The 21,865-nt window shown below is 31.3% G+C and overlaps 1 protein-coding gene and 1 long non-coding RNA gene across 3 annotated transcripts; both read right to left on the reverse strand.

Annotated features, from left to right (window-relative positions):
* Window positions 1-4,249: 4,249 nt before the first annotated feature.
* On the reverse strand, window positions 4,250-14,687 carry LOC127733404 (schlafen family member 9-like; the record flags this gene model as incomplete). The annotated part of the gene is made up of 6 exons (XM_052242770.1): window positions 4,250-6,797; window positions 8,274-9,012; window positions 9,914-10,027; window positions 10,598-10,748; window positions 12,162-12,280; window positions 14,105-14,687. Coding segments are annotated over 6 exons (2,547 nt in total), but the record flags the coding sequence as incomplete, so codon positions are not given.
* Window positions 14,688-15,063: 376 nt separating this feature from the next.
* LOC127733462 (uncharacterized) lies at window positions 15,064-21,659 on the reverse strand. 2 transcript variants are annotated; one of them, XR_007997097.1, is made up of 3 exons: window positions 21,625-21,659; window positions 16,511-16,632; window positions 15,064-15,212 (listed from the first exon to the last, which is right to left on the reverse strand). It is a non-coding gene; the product is annotated as an uncharacterized LOC127733462 (long non-coding RNA). The 2 variants fall into 2 exon arrangements; XR_007997096.1 differs by lacking the exon at window positions 21,625-21,659 and adding an exon at window positions 19,012-19,108.
* Between the last annotated feature and the right edge of the window lie 206 nt (window positions 21,660-21,865).

Below are 21,865 nucleotides of genomic sequence, written 5' to 3' on the forward strand. Positions count from 1 at the left end.
CTCAGGACAAGTCTCAGTCTAAAAACCAGATACCAAGAATGTGGAATGGAGAATCTTACATTCTGTACACTGGACAAATGATAATTGAAACTTAAATTAACATAATTCATTGACTAATATCAGATGATTATAACACTGATTTTTCAAGTAAAACAGACCCTGCTTGCATTTCTTCATACCTATTTTGTTTTTGTCTTTTCTTTGCAAAAAAACGCATATTTTTATTTTTATCCATAATCATTCATCTCATTTACAGAATAATTTTATGTAGTGTAGACCAAAAGTGATAAGAGGTCTACCATTGAGGTCAATGTTATTGTGTCTATTCAATTATGGAACACAAGAGATATTAACTGTGGTCAATTAAGATTAGCCTTAAAGTGGAGGTGATTCCAATTTATACTCCCATATTTAAGTGAAATTATTTGTAAATAATGACAGTGTCTATCATACTATATAAAGTATATTGTATCAGTACTCTTATTTGCCTAAGAAAAGAATTGGAACAATAGCATTTCAAAAAAAGTATGGGAATCAACTTTGATATCAATTACACACCTTGTAGCAAATTTGACTCAATTACTTACACAAGCATAAGATAATGATAAAATACTTTCATAATTCTCATCAAGTGCTTAAATTTGATATATTACTTTTTCACATTAATTTATAAATAGTAATTTATTATAATTTTTGATTTACAAAGGAACTATATGCAAGTGTATATCTAAAATAAAGTAGCTGTTTGACCAATCTTTTCTTAATTTAAGAGTAAATAACATGTCAAAAGTTGACAATAGATGATTAATAAGGTGTATAAAGTCTCTGCAAGTCATAATCAAAGCATCGTTGATGTTGTGATCCAGCCATATTCATAGCTAGTCTCATATGCTTTCTGACCATACTTTTTTCTTAATTTTTTTCTCTTTTCATTTCAAATCTTACTGTAAAATTTCTATGTTATTGTCCAAATGTAGGGAATTTCGCAATATTGATGCAATTATAGATATATATACTGATCTTTCAATTTTAGACTCTGTCAGATTTGATTTTTGACAAGAATGGAAAGGAAAATCGTCAAACAAGTAACATATTTTTTATATGCCTTTAATAATGACAGGTTTAATAATTTCCAGAAAGAGGCCTTATAAATGCACTTTCTCAACAACAAAAGTTAAAAAGAATAATAACTAATTTTTATCTAAATTGGTGTTCATTCTTCATTAAGAAAAAATACATTTCCTGTATTCAAATCTGAATGTACAAATACCTAATGCTGATATATTTCCAATTACTGTTAAATAGCAATATAATGGGATATAAATGTAAAACAAACACATAAATTTTATTGCAGAAAATGCTCAGGTAAGAGTTATGCAATTTTGTTTAATATTTCAACCAAATTTCTGATAATTGTAACTAATTAATTAGAACTTGATTTATTGACTTATGTCAGATGATAATTGCACTGATTTTACAAGTAAAATAAAATTTGCTTGCATTTTTTATACATATTATTTTCATTTTAAGTATTTTCTTTGAAAAAAAACCACATCAGATTAATCATTCAGCTACCTAGCAAAATTAACAGAATATTTCGATGTTGTGTAGGTAAAAAAAACCAATACATTCGTAGGTTTACTATTGAGGTCAAGAATGTGTGTATTCATTTAGGTGTGTAATTAATTGTGTCTATTTAATTATGTAACAGGTCATGAGATATTTTAACTGTTTTGAATTAAGCCTGGGGTTGTTTCTAATTAATACTTATTTGAAAATCATGAGTTACTACTCATTCTGACTCTTCCTTGCCTATGGAAAGAATTGGAGTAATACCATTTCAAAAAAGTGTGGGAATCAACTTAAATATATTAATACACATGTAGACCTACATTTCATTGAACAATAATTTACACAAACACAAGATACTAATATAATACTTTCAAAATTCTTATCAACTGATTCAATTGATGTACAAATACTTTTTCAAATTAATTGATAAATAGTAAATCATCATAAATTTTGATTTAGAAAGGAACTATATGCAAGTGTAAATCTAAAACAAAGTCACTATTCGACCAATCTTTTCTTAATTTAAGGGCAAATAACATGTCAAAAGTTTGCAGTTGATGATTAAAAAGGTGTAGAAAGTTTCTGCAAGTCATAAAAACACATAATTAGTTTCATGATATGTCTTCAACTTAGTATTCTGCACCATCTCCAAAACCAGAGTGATCGCATAGATCCAGCATGGCTGAATCAAAAACACATAATTAGTTTCATGATATGCCTTGAACTTAGAATTCTGTGCCGGCTCCAAATCCGGTGTGATCACAGAGATCCAGCATGGCTGAATCAAAAACAAATACCAAGTATGCAGATTGAAGGACTTTACATTCTGTACTCAGGACAAGTGTAAGACTAAATATCAAATACCAAGCATGCAGAAAGAAGAACCTTATATTCTGTACTCAGGATAAGTGTAAGACTAAAAACCAAATACCAAGCATGCAGAATAGAGAACCTAATATTCTGAACACAGAACAAGTGTTAGACTGAATAACCAAGCATGCAGAATGAAGAACCTAATATTCTGTACTCATGACAAGTGTAAGAATAAAAACCAGACACAAAGCATTCAGAAAGAAGAATCTAACATTCTGTACTCAGGACAAGTGTAAGACTAAAAACCAAATACCAAGCATGCAGAATGAAGAATTTTATATTTTCTATACTCAGGACAAGTATAAGACTAACACGCTGAAATGTCTTACCTGTTTTATTGACCATTAATTTTATCTTGAAAGTCTTAAAGATAAAGATTTTACTACAAGTATCACATAAACTTCACATTTTTAAATATCCATGACAATGAAGTCAAGGTCAGATAAATCCTGTCAGACAGACATGTTCACCTTACAATTATTCCATACACCAAATATAGTTGACCTATTGCTTATAGTAATTGACACATTCCAAAACATAAAAAGTTAACACTGACCAATGTACGATGAAAATGAGGTCAATGGTCAGATGAAACCTGCCACACTGACATGTACCCCTTACAATAATCATTCCATACACCACATATAGTTGACCTACTGCTTATAGTATCTGAGAAACGGACCTAATCACATAATTTAACCTTAATCACTAATCAATATTATGAGGTCAAGGTTAGGTGAACTATGTCTGATGGACAAGTAGACGTTGCAAGGAATCCATATACCAAATATAGGTATCCTTTTACTCACAATAAGTGAGAAACTCACATGACAAAAAAACTATAATTTTTTTTCAAGCAGTCGCTGAACAATGAAAATTAGGTCAAGGACAATAGACTTATCACAGACGGAAACTTCTTAACATAAGGCATCTGCATACAAGGTATGAAGAATCCAGGTCTTCTACCTTCTGAAATATAAAGCTTTATACAAATAGTTTACACTGCCACCGGATGGTAATCCCTATGTCTCACATACTGTGACATTCATCGCAGTCGAGACAAAAACCAAATACCAAGCATGAAGAATGAAGAATCTAATATATTGTACTAAGGACAAGTTTAAGACTAAATACCAAATACCAAACATGCAGAATGGAGAAAATGACTTTCTTTTAAGGCCAAGTGAAAGTCTAAACATTGTTTTTTGGTTCCTTTAGGTGATATAGCTCTGCATGTGTTTAGGTCTTATACATTCTTGGCTTACAAATACTTGGGTTTGAGCATTCCTGATGAAGGAACACCTAGAAAAGAGTTTCAGACACATAAAATAAATAAATTGTTATTTTTAGTTAAGGATAAGTGTAAGACTAAATTCCAAATACCAGGCATGCAGAATGAAGGACCTAATATTCTATACTCAGGATAAGGATTAGACTAAACACCAAATACCAAGCATGCAGAATAAAGGACCTAATATTCTTTAATCAGGAAATTTTACGACCAAACACTAAGTATTTTATATATTTGTCTGCAAGCATCACTGAAGATACCTTAAATGTTTAAATGTGCATTTGGTGCAGCAAAATTGGCACTTAATATTATTAGGTAGAAAATTACATATGAACAGGGCAAATAATTCGGATGCAAACTAATTGCAATTTCTTTAAACAATCTGTCTGAATGAGAGAAAATAGGACACCTGAATATTTTTATGGTATCCCAAAAACAAATATCCAAAACTGTAAAAATATAAGAGCATATACCTCAAGCAATGGGAAATGGCCTTCACACAGCACAAAAACATTTATTTTACATAGTTTTAATAAATTTTATTGCATAAAACATTTTGTTATCATTAAGGGTATCTCTGTATATAAAAAATATGTTATGATAAAAGGAGACAAAATGCCAAGGAAAAGTCCAATTTATTTATAAAACTTAACAAGATATAAAAAATACTATGTATAAAAAGATATGGTTGAGCACTTAAAAAGAATTGAATTTATCACTAACTACATGAACTACAATGTATTAAAATGCCAAGTTTCTTTTCCTTAGTGCAAGTCAGTTGTCACTGCCATCAGCTGACAATCAAATTTAACAAATTCAATATAAATATATAAGAGGAACTCTTTCCCACAAGTGACTCTTTGGTACCTGTATTCCTCTCCTGGTAACAATCACATGAAAATTGGAATTATTGTTAAAGAAAATGCTTTCCAGATGATTGATGCAAAGTTTTGTCTTAGGGTTTCCAAGAAAATTTTGAGTGTACATTTTAACATGTATATTCACATAAGGTCTTATGTCAAAATATAGTTTAGCTTTTGAAACAAACTATTTCCCAACAGATTAGCTGGTCCTTTGTAACATTTAAAAACATTTTTTTTTTGCTTGATGGGTTTTTGTTAGTCAAATTTCCTTCTATTTTTAGCAACATTGAACAGACTTTTGATAATATTCCCTATGAATCTTTGACAGTTAAGCTTTATTCAAAATTGAGTAAGTGGTTTTTAAAAATTGTTCACCACAAATAAACAACAGACATCAGCTGATGACACTAACTCATGAGGTCCTGTTGTTGATATTTTAATAACAAACACACACACTGGTGTAAAAAATAACAAGTGTATACACAATGTATATAGGTAAAAATAATAATACTCTTAACACTTAAATGAAGAACAGTTATGTCATCTGTGTTACTAGTAAAACACATTAAAAAGCCTTACTACAGGCTATAGACAAACTTAATATTTCATGGCAAACAGTAACAGATTGATCATGAATCAACAAATTCTTAAGAAGCTGCAGAACATACTTGTCTGTGTAAAAAATTCATTAGACATTAGTAAAAAATAGAAAAGTAAATATAAATGTTCCTTTCCTAGTTGAAAAATTTTCGGAGCAAACAATTGGATTCAATACATCCTTCAAGCTTTACAATAAAAGCATATATATTTTTTACAGTGATGAAATAATATCAAAAAGAAAATTTGTAATGTTTCAAAACAATTTATCAGTCAAATTAACACAGGAAAAATGGTGGACAACAACCCTGGTTGGTCTGAATGTAGTCAAGGGCACTGGTTTGAAAATCAACCTCTTATGAATGTAGAAAGATTCCAAAAACAGAAAGTAATAATCTTAAGCCAAAGGACAAGCTGCACCATGGCCAAACGAAAATTATACTAAAGATTTTTGCATGAACATTTGATTAACTTAGCTAATGGTTTTTGATGTGGTCTGGTTGCCCAGTCTTCATTTTCTATGCAGTGTTTTGTGGACTTGTTCAGCTTTTCATTATTTTTGCCATGATGTTGTAAGTTTTTCTTCGATTGATGAGCTTTGAATGTTCCCTTGGTATTTTTTTAGTTAATTTTCAATATCATTTTTAAAAAGGGATGCATTTCATTTTTTTGCCCTGCAGTTAAAATGAATTAAATCCTTTCTACACTATATATGAGCAAAATAGAGCTATTTGTTGAATTCCTTGTGACAACAGATATGTTAAAGTGAAGGTTTTGATTTTAAAGTTTCAGATAATTTAAGATCATCTGAGGTGGTTATGATAACTAAATTATCCTTAGCTCTTGTAGCTAGACTGAGTAAAAACTTCTGTAAACTAGCATGTTCCTCATTAACATGGGGATTAACTCCTATAACAGCAAGTTTATCAAGACCACTAAACCGATGAACTGTGTCAACTAAAACACCCTCCTTCATTTGAGCATCTTTTTGAATATCTTGCACAGCATGTTCTATTTCTTGTTTGTCTTTACTTTTCCCAACTAATATTGCGACATCACCAATCTCTGTACCATTCTCCACCAACTGATTCAACACATTAGATATCGCTTTCTCAATATTTTCTTGTTTACATTTAATAATTTCTACTTCACATCCTGATGAATATTCATGAGCTAAGTGAGGCTGGCTGTCAACTTTTTTCAAAGCTGCAGTTTCCTCTTGATCGTAAGATGTTTCATCTGTATCCAAAAACTGTTTGGCAAAGTCAAATATTTCTTTAGAATTTCGTGCCACTTCACTCAGCATGTAGTTATTTTTGCCAATCACAGATGGAAGCCCTGCTTTAAACTTGTGAACTTTCTGGGAATAGTCCATGAAAACCCAGAAATACCCACAACAGGTTTCCATTCCGTGATTAGTTTCATGTCTAGAAACCAGATGAGATGCCAAACCATACCAATCACCGTCTCGATCCTTGAAATTCTGAGCCTCATCCACGATCACGTTTTTGACATTATGATATGTTTCATCAAATTTCTTTAAATCAAAGTAAAGTTCCAGTATTTTTCTTCTTGTTGTTACTAGGCAGAAATTGAAGGACCTGAAATAAAAATCATGATATATATTTAACTGTATAAGCAAAGTATTTAAAAAAAAAAACAAGATCAAAGTAAGAAGTTAACTATGTGAATTGTGTGGTTAGTATTTACTGAGATACAATATACTGAGTCACAGTGACATACTTTTTTCTTATGATTTTTGAACATTTTTATACTCATCTAAAGATATGATGATTAACAATTAAGAATGAAACATAATAAAGAATGATTTCATACAGAACATAATCAAAATTTACAATGTAGTATATATATATGCAACTATATAATATTGCACAAGTGCAAATAAAACTTCAAATTAGTTATGACATCCGTGACAGAAATATGTTTTAAATAGTTTTTTTAAGCTTTGCTATACAATAAATGGGTTTTTGCATGAATATTGGTGAATATTATCCCTTGTATTATATAGATGTAGTCATCTTACTATGAAACAAGCATTCTGTGAGTATTGACTGGCAATACATAGTCCCCTACCGGTCAAAAATTCATTGAACTGGAACAAAATGCTAACTTGATCTATAACTTGTCATGGTGTAAACTTTATAACAAATATCAAGTCAATACCTTCAAGCATGAAGAAAAAAAATGTGGAAAAATGATTATTTGAGTGAATTTTCTAAGTCCAAGGACCTTAACTCTGCACAAAATCATTAGACCGGAACAAAATTCGAACTTATCTGTAACTTGTCATGATAAAACTATATACCAATCATCAAATCAATATCTTCAAGCATGACAAAAAAAAGTACGGAAAACTGATTATTTGAGTGATTTTTCTAAGTTCAAGGACCATAACTCTGCACAAAATCATCAGACGGGAACAAAATTCGGACTTGATCTGTAACTTGTCATGATAAAACTATATACCAATTATCAAATCAATATTTTCAAGCATGACGAAAAAAAGTGAGGAAAACTGATTATTTGAATGAATTTTCTAAGTCCAAGGACCATAACTCTGCACAAAATCATTAGACCGGAACAAAATTCGATCTTGATCTGTAACTTGTCATAATAAAACTATATACCAATCATCAAATCAATATCTTCAATCATGACAAAAAAAAATACGGAAAACTGATTGTTTGAGTGAATTTTCTAAGTTCAAGGACCATAACTGCATAAAATCGTCAGACCGGAACAAAATTCGAACTTGATCTGTAACTTGTCATGATAAAACAATACACTAAATATCAAATCAATATCTTCAAGCATGAAGAAAAAAAGTGTGGAAAACTGATTTGCCGGACTGACAGATGGGCACACAGACAGACGGACAGAGTGCAAACCTAAAGTCTCCTTCAACTTCGTCGGTAGGGGACTAATAACATAGTTGTCTATAACTCTGGTGGATAGTTGTCACATCTCCTTATTTTTTATATTTAAAACCTATTTTACTTGTATTTCACTTGTAAATAAATCAACATTTTCTGAACCAACAGATTTTCCATCTTTACCTAACGTAGGAACACAAAAGTTCATTTTCAGCAAGGTACAATACTTCATCTTTCTGACATCCCCTTCTTCTGAGCTCTGCTATAAACTGTACAGCAGCCACAGTCTTCCCTGAGCCTGGGGGTCCATGTACCCATAATTCCTTAGTAAACTGTTGTTTACATATCAAATCAAACTGGTCACAAGTCAACAAGAAAAAGTATTTGTCTGTAGCCAGAACTTCTCTCATTGACTTAGTTGAGTTTAAGGTAGAAAAATCAATCGGTTCATATGCCGCCATTGTTATAATGAGAGATTGAACTAAACTGTCAAATTTACTTGGTGTGACGTAAAAATGAGATGGATAAAAATTTTCCCACAAACTGTTCTCTATTTCATCATTATATCCATCCATATTTGCAACATGACAAACCAGACCAAACTTTTCTATGCATCCTCCATGGCATACAAGCTTCTCTTTAATGAATGCTGCTACATAACGACAATGTTCCCAAATTTTCTCACTACTAGTTTGTGAAATTGTCACCAGGTGGCATCCCTGATTCTCTGTCAGTACCAGCACATCACAGATGGCGTCACTAGGTTGTAATGCTGTAACCTGCAGCCCCCAACAATTAACAACAATCATCATATGTCGATCCACATCAAAGATGCTAAGTACAGATCTAATGAAGTCTTTGATCTTGAGATCTTTAATGCAGTCCATGTAGTGATGAGGTAAAACTAAGTTCTTACTGGCATCTAGAATATCAATCATGTCAATGAGGCATATATTGAAATGGGTCAAATTTGATTCATAAAATATACAAACATGTATTGTTATAATCTATATAAACTGCTGGTTGGATAGAAATTTTTGCCAGTCCTTGCAAAGGAATAATGCAAGTATACATATATTTCCAAACTTGTTTTTTTTTTTTAATTCTTATTCCTATTTACCACAACTTTTAGTTCTTTATTCTAAAATGTTCAAGTTTCTATGCTGTTTTTTCCACATCTCCTGCTTTATCATATCCAACAAGTTTCAGCCATCTAACCATTTATCGTGTTGAAGATATATGTTATGTATTACTGTTGAAATTTGACCCCAAGATACTATATGATTTTTTCAACTATAATGCAGATCATCTTCAACACATCACTTTATTTATGAACTTGGAATGTAATATTGAACCTCTTTGTGATAAATTCAAATAAAATATACTATGGCAGAGATAACTTCAAATTAACTAGAAAGAAATTCTTCATGTGCCTCTCCCTAGTCATTAGCATGTAATTCAGTGGCTGTCGTTAGTTGCTGTCTGTCATATTTATTTTTTAGCATTAATCAGGTTTTTTTTGTCATACCATAGCCTTTTGTAGCTTACTTTATGGTATGGGTTCCACTCATTGTTGAAGGCTGTACAGTGACCTTAAATTTTTTCGATCTTCATGCTTTCATTTCTGGTGCATATTTGTCGCATTGGCAATCATACCACAACTTTTTACTTCTATATAGAAACTTATTTTGAAACTTTAACACCAACATATTTTCAGTATAGAATTAAAGAAAGTTCCTTATCTTACAATTTACTCATGCTTAGTTTGAGTGAGACTTTTTTATACTATTATTTTTATAACTGTAGATTCTGTATAAACAAACCTGATAGCAACCTCTTTTCTATTTTTTCTATACTTTGCTTTAGTGTGAAGATCAGAGGTGACTGAGGGACACTTATGGGGAGCTTGATAAATCTGTTATGTAGGTCGGGTTTATCTGGAAAAAAATCAATGTACAATAAATATGTTTGTAGTTCTAGTTTGTCTGGAAAGGACATAATTGTGCAATAAATCTGTCTTGTTTGAACAAAAACTCATTGTACAATCTGTTATGTAGCTCTAGATTGTCTGAAAAAAGGAAGACACCATTGAATATCTGTTATGTAGTTTGGCTTGTTTGAAGAAGAAAAAACATAATTATACAATAAATCTGTTTCTAGTTCTGCCTTCCCTTAAAATAGGACACTGTTTAATCTGTCATGTAGCTATAGTTTGTGTGAAAAAGACTATATAGTGCATTTTTAAAATTTTTAGTTTGGTCCTAGCAATTATTGTTCAATCAATCAAATAAGAAAAAGATATCTATGTACAACAACAGTGCTACAGAGTTTATATTCTAAACCATCAATGTTGGTTTGTTGCCTCAATAGCATATAACTTAACATATTTTATTCATAATACTAGTACATGTAATGGATTAACTACATGTACAGAGCATAGATAATATGACAATGATCTTTCAAAGGAAGAAATCACATATAACTTATAATTTACATTGTATTTGTACCTCTTAGTGGATTAAGCATTGATAGCTTCCACTCAGAAAATTTCCAGGTTTCTATATCACCAAACTCATTTACAAAATAACTGTCAGGTGAAGCTGTAAATACTCCCCCTGGGAACTTACATACTGACACAACAACTATAACTCTTCTGGCCTAGAAAATAAACAAAAGTATGCGTTAATTACTATACTTGAATCAAAGGAGATAAAACTGAAAACTGGTACCCACATCATAATTACAACTCTTCTGGCCTAGAAAATAAACAATAGCATGAGTTAATTACTACTTATGAATAAAAAGAGATAAAACTATGTATGGGTTCCCACACCATAACTACATCTCTAGCCTAGAAAATAAACAACAGCATGAGGATAAAACTATGTACTGGTACCCATACCAAAACTACAACATGGCCTAGAAAATAAACAATAGTATGAGGATAAAAGTATTACTTTTACCCACAACATAGCTACATCTCTTCTAGCCTAGAAAATAATCAATAGTATGAGTCATACTAGTAGGGCCACTACAACTGCAACTTTTCTTACCTAGAAAATAAACACTAAGATTCCACTATATGCTGTCTAAAACCAGAATAAGATATATACATGTGGTCAAAAATGGTATCTATTGTATCAAATACCAATGAGTAAATTACATAACATTTTCAACTAGTGTGATACAATATATTTTTTTCAGTCCTCTCCATGTGTGTAAGTGTATCATTACAGCTTTTTGTAACCATGAGCTGTTCCCAGGTATTGTTAGACCTGAAGATCATAAAAGGCATTTATTTAATATATCGCACAGATATTGATTTTATTAACATGTCTACTATACTTAAAGTCTCTACCGTTCAAAAACTTTGTTTATGATAACATAGAACCAGACTGCTTAATCATTACATTTTTTTTAACTTCAAGTCTAGTTTTCTTTATGAAAGAAGCTTAAATTACCCTCAATATGTATTTCATAAGGTTTTTGTTCTACTGGGTTTTTTTTATGTCTTGGGGGTTTGTCCAGATGGCTCACGTCCATGACCTAAGAAATTAATAAATTGATTACTAATATGCCCATTTCTAGAATAAGAAACAAACTTTAAGTACTCACAAAGTGTTTGTTTTTGTATCGACCGACAAAAAATGGTTGTATGACAGATTGTTTCCTTTTCTAAATTTTAAAGTTTTCTTAAACTGATGAAGTTAAAATCATGGGCACTAAAAATCATTAGGTAAAAATTGTGTGCTTAAATTTTCTTGAAAGCTTCCAAATTCTTTAAATTCACAAGAACTTATAAAAATTAAGTTATCTCCCATTCTTTAAATGTTATAATTGTGTAAAATGGTTATTGTCAATAATAATCTTAATACTTTGAGAACATTGCCACAGTAACATATTTATAACCTTGCAAATTGATTAGAGGTTTTGGTGAATACCTGTCTCAAACTCATAAGATCTGATCAATTCTAAAACTCAAATAAATCTGCAAGATAAATGTGACATTCAAAAATAGAAACATATATTAAAATGAGTAGGATTGGATCTTTGATCTTATCTTTAATTTACCTTTTTCTTTGGAGAGCCAATAACAGGTTTGAAACAGATGTCCCAATGTTTTCCTTGTTCTGGTATAAACTCTTCATCTCCCCAGATCACATTCTCCATACGACCATTTATCAGCTCAACTATAAAATAAATTCTTAAGAACTAGATTTAATGACAATATAAATATGAATAAATGATATACATTGTTACATGCTCAGAAATACTACTGAAATATTACATATTATTATATACTTAGTAGTAAATACAGATAAATTGTATGTGTAATACAATCATTGGCAATCGTGCTGTATCAGCCACCCGTGATGACATCGATATCAGCACGGTTGCAAAGGCTTTATCACACCTTTAATCTGTATGACGTCACGTCAGCGATTGTAGTCACTGTTGCAAACCCTAATCTGTATGACGTCATGTCAAACCTATATTATAATCTGTATGACGTCATGTCACATAAAAAGCATCTACGTGAGGTATATATGTATACAATAAAGTGTATATGATATGGCTTTTTCAATATCACACACTGTATCAACCCTCAACCAATATAATCCCTCGAGCAGAGCTCTTGGGATTATATTGGTGTCTCGGGTTGATACGGATGTGATATTGAAAAAGCCATATGATATTCTCTATATAATTAGATTATAGAGGGTAGTATATGCATTTGTAATTTATTATTCAATTCCTTTATGATCAGCAAAAATTAATTCAATTAGAGAAAATTTGAAGCTTTTTGCCCTCATTTCAGAAATACATCCATGACCAAACATATTTATATACATGTATGACTTCACTATACAATACTTGCAACTTAATATCATACTAAAAAACTATAGTAAAATGAATATCAACACCACCACATTATGTGTCAGCACTAAGACAGGCTATATGGATCCATACATATTATGTTGTTATTTGTATGTCTTTATTGTTTTTAGAGGAGTTGCATATTGGTATGTTCTGCTGCACTGTCCAATATCTTTAATAATTATCATTATCCTTTTTATGTAATATACAGTCTTACCTTGTTATGTCGAAAACACGGATGAGTCGAAGTTATTTCTCGGTCCCGGTAAAATTCCCGTTTGATCAATGCATTTTAACCTCTGATGAGTGGAACTGGGTTGATTTCGAATTCTTGGTTAAGTTGAGTAAATGTCATAGTCCCGTCGATGTAAAATTAATGTAAATTGACCTCAATGTCTCGAAATTCGAAAGTAAGAAATTTTGAAAAATGTAGACTTAAAGATAAAATTCAAATCAGATGTTTTTTCGTATGTCACCTAATCATTTTCATAAGTAATTAGAGCTGTGTAAGTATAATTGTTTGCATAACAGTTAAAATGAAATGTTTATGGTGACCGGTAATTAACACCTTGGTTCATCGTCCATAAGGAACTTTAGTTTGCTTAACATATTTTACATAATATAAAAACCAAATTAGTGAATCGGTAGAATTAAAATTCATTAATTACAATGATCAAAAGGATTATGACAATTATGACAAATTAACAATAATTGAATTCAAAACAGACCCTCATCAGTGATATTTCAACTCAGCGAATGATTCCGAAATTTATAGTGACTGAGCTTTGTAAATATTTGTCTACTGGCCTATTGATTTAAATTATTTGTGAATGTTTTTTATATGTACTTGTGTATTAAATTATAATGATGGATCAAAAAATATGGAGCTTGAATACACAATAAATTGTCATATCGAAAAAAAGGCAAACTGTTCAAAATATCTAGTTAACACAAATCTCATACCGTCTTTCATGCATTCCAAATTTATGATGCCATACTTGACCTCGACCTCGAACCTAGGATGAGTTGAATACTTTTGTCTGGTCCTTTCGACTTTGACTTAACGAGGTTCGACTGTATAACAATTAATGCATGTAATATAAGTGTAATAGTTTTCCATATTAAAGTGTCCAAACCTGTCCTGTCCTGGTCATCCTCAGATAACAGTTCACCCATTGCTGATGCCCTGACATCATCAATACCAAATAAAATATGTCCACCTTCATGATTGGCAAATGCTGATATGTATTTCGATACCATTTGTTTGATTTTCTGTGGTATGGGTTTAGAATCTTTTGATCCCCCTGATAGATATTTAAACTGTATTTGCTTGGTTTCTTGTTTTATTTTACTGTCAGTTCTAGCATATTCAAAATTCTCTGGAATTTGAGGTAAATCAGATATAGTACATGGTGCTCCTTTCTGTTGGAGTAATTTCATTACAGAATGGTAGGTAACTTCATGTGTTGCTGTGTCAGTTGGCAGACGACAGTGGTAGTCAAGGGAACACAAATGTTCTGCAGATTTAACAAACAGATATAAATCTGGATCTGAATAATTTCCAACCATGTCAAAATAATTACAGATATCATCACATGACAAAATGTCTGCAAATTTGTTTTCCATTCCACTCCACCAGGTATCTAGGTGTTTTGGTTGCACACCTATTTGAACATAATCTAGGTTTCTCATATGTAGAATTCCACCTCCGGAGTTCAGGACAAATCAAAGTAAAAGTAGATTTAAACATTTATTTAGATATTTCTTTATGCTGTTTCTGTGACTATGTAATTGCTATGTTTTATCACATCAATTTTCTGATATTTTAATGTTTGTTTATTTCCTTTTTGCAACACATCTTAGAAAGTCTATTTTCAATTTCAACACTTCTGTGCATACATTTATTAAGTTTTATAAACAGATGTGAACAGTCCTAAGTAATATTCCAGTTAAATGTATGTATTTTCCTTATCAAATCATTTTATCATAGCTATTTCTGTTTATAAATCTACAAAGAGTTATCGTCCATTAATTTTCTTTCATTTGAGGCATTTATAATTATTTTTCAAACAGATCATACAGATGCAGCTTTACACTGTGATTTTATTTATTTTTATTTTCTTATTATACAATGTACATTTAAATCAAATAAGGTGCAATGATTGCTATGTTATTCTTACATTTCTTTAGCTTCTAAAGCTGATGTTCCACTAGACATTCTTTTTCTTTTTACTGTTGAATCATCTGAAACATACCACAATAAAAGATATAAAGAATATAGTTTTTTATTATATTGTTGAGTTGCTTATCTTAGCTTTATGCAGCAATCTAGGTAGAGCAAAAAGATTGTTTATCAATTGCTGCTTTTCAAGTATCTTTTCATTTCTACTACAAAATATTTGTTTAATGATTTGGTATCATATGCATGAGAGGATATGCTTAGCCTTCCAGAGTACCTGATATCACATAGATAAGATATAAGATAAGAAAAGAAAAATTTATTTTGATTTGGCACAAGTTAAAATACAAACACAAGCTCTAAGGAGCTTTTGACCGAATATAAAAACATATACATAACATAAAAACAGTCTAATTAAACATATATAACAACCTGTAATACAGAGTTGAACCTTACATACATAGCATGCAATAAAAAGTTAGCAACAAATTTATAATGAAGTGAAACATTTTTTACCTACATTAAAGTTTAAAATTTAGATTAAAAATATGGTAACTATTTAAATAAACAGATTACTTTTAAAATAGTACTTTTACACAGTTTACATTATATCCTTCTGCTTTCAATATTCTATTTTCCTACCATTTTTGCATTTGTAACATTATGATTTATCTTTCTCAATCACTTGAAGTCTTCAATACACTTAAGCTTCTTTCTGGTATAGAGTGGCTTTAATGTTATTAAAGTTAACCTGTACTTTTGGTGTCATTCTTACTGATATGTTGACTTGCATTGTACTTAAACCTCCCCTAAATCAAGTAAATTCCTTTTAAAACCCTGTCCAGAAAAAAAATTGAACAGCAACTAGTCACATTAGGAGTAAATTTACCAAATAAAACTGCTGAGCAAAAAAAAAAAAAAAATACTGTATAGTGTGAAATTATTAAGTCTAGTTTATGTAATTTGGTCAAAATGTTTTTTCCATAGTTGTGAAAATAATTCTTTATACATTTTTTGTTCAATATGAACACTTATCAGTTACAACCATGACAACAGTAGAGGACTAAATTGTCATTTTCATATAATTTAACATGTGAATAAAAGGAAATGTGGGGTATAAGAAATAGAGGTAATCGTACTGTCTACAACAACAAACAAGTGTCTACAACAACAGACAAGTGTCTACAACAACAGACAAGTGTCTATACAACAGACAAGTGTCTACAACAACAGACAAGTGTCTATACAATATGGAAAGCTCTAAATCACCCAGAGTCTAGAAATGGTTAAATGTCATTGTCTAGATATCAGCTCTAAATGATAACTGTATATCACTACCTGTTGTTAATTCATCCCTGCTTACCCATTTTAGTTTTTGAACTACTTCATCCACACTAGCATGACTAGATTCATGTACCAATCAGTCACCTTTTATTTTAGTTGTGATAATCACCTTCCAGGACATATCTAACTTCTTGTCTTTGTCTACAAAGAAGCATACATCAAACTTTATAATAAATTTAATGAAAAAACAAATTTTGGCTTAATTTTTTATTACGATTGTTGAAAAATGCACAAAATAGTGAGATTATTTATAACATTTCAGGAAATGATGCACAAAAAACTGTTATGAAATTTTAAAATGTGAGTTTTTATTTTGTGACACCTATCCTGTCACAATTACCACATTACATGCAATAAATTGTTACAAACATTTCTGAATTTAGTACAGTATACATGTTATTTGCATGTATGGTAGCTAAGGCTTGTGTTAATATTTTGTTTTCAATGAATTGTTGTAAATATCAGAACTACAATAAAGGAGCTTGATAGCTGTGATGGAAATGATGGCATATACAAATTGCCATTTAAAAGAAAATGTATGGGTCTGACATATGGCCATAAAGTGTAATAGAATTTATCCTAATCCTTAAAACAAATCATAACAAATGTTGTAAGACATCCAAGAAAACCTATAAGTCTAGACTGCTGATTATAAATGTACATGTAAATGACAGCTTTCAATACAATGCATGACAAATACAAATGAAATACGGATATTGTTTAATTTAAATTTGCTGCTAAAAGAAATATCTCCCTTTTGCCAATCTCTGATTTAGTTCCCAGGTTTGGTTACATTGATTGTTTTTTGCTTTATGTCCAGTGGCAAATATTTCATGCATGTTCAGGACAAGAACAAATGAACACTTAATACAATACAATGTAGGCACTGGTAGTTCCTACAATAGGGGACCGACTGGGCTGATGGGTTGGAAATTAGTTGGAATGTCACTGAAAAGTAAAGGTATATTGGATAGGGATAGAAATTCAGCCTTGTAACAGGTCACCTACAGACCCCTCAAAGAGTTGTTTCAAGGGTTCTTGTACATGTTGTAGTGCAGAGAGCATGGCACACTCTTTGAACAAGTCATCAGATTTAACATCTGTATTATGAGATGGCTACAAATTTATATATCCTGCAGAGCCAGAAAGATACCCCACTTTTCCAAGGGTTTTACTACTGGTTGGAAATAGACCAAGGGATGACCATATTTGAATACCCCAGTTAACTCTTTGAATTTTTGGTTTGTTTATCATGTTTATACTTTTGGTTCTTTTCTAACAGTTTAATCATCACTTCAACATTTCAATTCAGTTTTGGATTTTCAAATATTTTGGCCTCGGTCATCACTGAAGAGACCTTTTAAAATTGTCAAGATGACCATCTGGCATGTCTGGTGAAGTTAACAGCTGGTTATTGTTATTTTAGAGCTGCATGTACTAATACCTGTACCTGTAAGATACCTGTAAGATCGTTGTGGGGCTCATATGGAAGGATCCTATCCTTTTTTAGCCCACCTTATTTTGGTACACTTTCAAAACTGATACAAACATCAATCCTGCATGGTTTGGTGCAATATTTCACACAATAAAAAAGTTATAGAAAAACTATTTGTGTCCTCATCAATTACTTAACTGATACATTACTGACTCCCAATGATGGTCTATACTAATTTTAAAAGCTTCCACAGTTTTTGAAGAAATAACTTCAACTGGTAGGTTATTCCAATCATTTATAATACGTTGTGAATAATGTCTTAAACGAAAAGAAGTGTTACATCTAAGTTTTGCTAATTTCCAATTATGCCCACGGGTATTTGTCCTGATGACAGTAAAAAATCTTTCATAAGATATATCTTCGATTCCTTTTATAATTTTAAAAGCTTGTATCATATCACCTCTTCGCCTTCTGTGAGTTAAAGAAGGAAGTTAAAGTACTTTTAATCTTTCTTCATAACCTAAATGTCTTATATCAGGAATTAATTTAGTTGCTCTCATCTGCATTTTATCTACTGCATTTATATCTTTCCTCAAATGTGGATACCATATTGTGCTTCCATATTCCACCTGGGGTCGTACCAACGCAACATATAGTCTTAAAAATGTACATTGATCTTTAAAGCTAAAAGTCCGGTTAATCAACCCAAGTATACTATTGGCTTTATTTATTTTACTTGAAATGTGTTGTGAAAATTCAAGATCATTTTGAAAAATAATTCCAAGATCATTTTCTTGTTCATCTTTAGTGATATCAATATTGTTCGTGGTATAGACATTTTCAGGATTGTTTCTTCCATAGTGGATTCGCTTACATTTGTTCACATTAAATTTCATATCCCATAACTTGGACCAGTTGTAGAGTATGTCTAGATTATTTTGTAAGACATCAGATTTAGAAGTTGGTGCATAAATTTTGGTATCGTCTGCGACAATTTTTACTATATAGTTACACTTAAATCATGTGCAAATGGTAACATTCCCTTAGCCCTATAAAGCAACTAGTTAAATCTATTTTAATCTTACTTAAACTAGAAATAAATGATTTGCATTGTCTACAATAATTAACAGTTAATTAACTCCTAGTCTCCTTATTCAGTAAATGAGTTTTTGGAAATCTAAAAACCGGAAATTCAACATGTATAGTAATTTCAAACAATAATGGTATGGCTTTAAATAAAATACGGGTTTGTCTATTACGGAGGGGCATAATGATCCATAATATATTATAAAATAGCATAATGATCCATAATATATTATGAAATATTATATAATAAAAATTAAAAAAAAAAAAGGTGGGGGTCCATTCCCAAAGCGTCTGTGGCTTTTATAATAAAAAAATAATTCGTTCTTGTCATACTCTATATATGCACATGTTAACATGGGTAGGCATTACATTTTCTCAATAACTTTAAATAATAATGATGTCTTTACACTAAATCCGTCGGAGGTGTACTGATCAGATGCGAATCCAGGATTTCAGTGAAAAGGGGACCCGCGGGCCCCTAATAGACAAAGTTTGGAGTGGAACCGGTAAAAAGTCTGGATTTACCATAAATGTATCTCCATAAGGTGGCCCTAAATCGGCCTCTATTGATGAACATTTTAGCCTTGGAGAATATGTTTTATTTAGGGAACGACCATTTAACTTCAAAAGGGGGGGGGGGGGGGGGGTTATTGTTTTTTCCTAAAAAAATATTCTGATCCCCAATTTGAGGAAAAAAATATTGTGGTCAAGCAGATGACAAAAAAAAAATATTCTGAATCCAGATTCTTCCCATACGACGGTATAGTGTTAAATTTTGAAAAAAAATAATTGGATTGATAGCGTCGAAAAACTAAAAAAAAATGTTCGTGTTTTGCGCGAAAATTTTTTCTGACTTGGACAAAAAAAACCATAACTCCTCCCCCTTGAAGTTAAATGGTTGCTCCCTTATGACCATATATTAGTTGAATTATTGGGCTTTGAACTAGCTTTCAGTAACTCACAACACTCCTAGATTGGTACTTTGTGTCTTTCGTCGTTTTGTCGATTTTCTCTCTCTGGGTGTTCAACTTTGACCAATTTACGCCAAGTTTTAAAAAAACATGTTCGTTTTTCTCATTAATTTCATTGGATTAATTTCCTTCTCACTTGAACCAGTATATAGCAAAATTTTATTCTGGATGGAGTTAAAAATACAACACTTACTGTATTTAAGGGGTTTGATGAAATAACATATACATGTTTCGTTTCTCAGAAGTTTTATTGCATGTATAGTACACACTGCTAGTATGTAGAAAATAACTACAAAAGGGTTTCTTCGTAAAAACCATTAAACTTGACTGGAATGATTTCTAGGTCATAGATGCTAAATATGCACCGGGTGATAGTCCGCTGTGCGATTCTGGCATGTTTGAGCCTCTAGTTTCTTACAACTTGCACTATTCATAAGGAGGAGGATGATAAGAGCTATCATAAGGTCCCGATAATCACATTTGAAAATGGTAAATTATTCAATCCTTTCAAACTTATGTTTATTTGAATCATAAATGAATAAGATGATTTTCTTTCATGTAGACATATCCATTGTAATGTCACTGAGATATTTGATCTCAAATAGCCGTTTCTACCCACATTAGCTTCATAAGTAAATTATCACAAAATGAGGCTATTTTGACAATTTATGCAGATCATCGTAACTACAAAAAGTAAAAAAGAAAACGAAATAAAATGCGCAAAAACTCAAGCATGGACATCATGACTTATATCTGAACACCTGGAGAATGTTAACCGTCAAACATACATTTTGTGCATTGCACAAGGCCATAATTTTCTCAGACTGTTTATGACGTCTCAACACTATTATCAGTTGGATATGTACTGATTGATATTCATGTCTAGAAAAAAATTATTTATTTATAAGTCGAAATTGACTTTGATCTAGCTTTCGGTAACTTTGAGTACTCTTAGATTGGTACTTTGTGCTTTTTTTGTCTATCTGTAAGTGTTTTGTTGTGCTTAGTACCGGTGATGAGCCAATCCTTTGTCAACGGCTTTCACCAATGAGTGAAATCAATGCCGTACAGAAAGCTATAAAAGATCTCGGCATGCCAATATGCATGGGAAACAATTCGATCTTGAGGAGTCAAGAAGCTTTGTTTGTTCTTATGATGTGCTGTATCACAACTGTTCCAAGGTTAGGGCAGAGTTGAGGACTCACACACATGTTTACCCATCCACATTCTGCATGTGTCTGTCCTCATTCAGAAGTCTGTAATTCAGTGGTTGTCGTCGGTTGCTGTCTGTCATATTGTTTTTTCTTTTATTACTTTTAGTAACTCTCTTTTGAATTTGTTTCATGGTTTGCCATGTCGGTGCCTTTAAAGCTGACTATACGTTATTGGTTAAGCTTATTGTTGAATACCGTCCTTTGGTTTCTGGTAGACAGTTTCATATTGACAATCATACCACATCTTCTTATATATTCTTATACTAGTTTAAATATTTATTTAAATTACAAATTCGAGGTGCCACAACAATTGTTTTTAACACATCTTTTATTATCGTAAGCATTTGTTTTGCAGTGAAGGTTTCAATATATTCATAACATTATCATGGTATTTGTTTTTGTCGATGTAAAAGCAAATAAAACTTACATTCAGAAGTTAAAGTAGAGTTCAGTTCAAGATTTTCTAAAAAAAACCAACACGGATACACATGCACAAAGTTATATACATATAAGACCAGACAAACTTCCTGCAGGAAATATAATACATGTTAACGTACACGTTTCAATAACTTAAAACTATACGACGTATATATTTGTATTATATATTTTATTAGAATAGAAAAGAAAGGATATGGGGTATCCATCCATGACACGAAATCAGTATATGC

The sequence above is a fragment of the Mytilus californianus genome, unplaced genomic scaffold (genome assembly GCF_021869535.1).
Source record: "Mytilus californianus isolate M0D057914Y unplaced genomic scaffold, xbMytCali1.0.p SCAF_3, whole genome shotgun sequence".
NCBI lineage: Eukaryota > Metazoa > Mollusca > Bivalvia > Mytilida > Mytilidae > Mytilus > Mytilus californianus.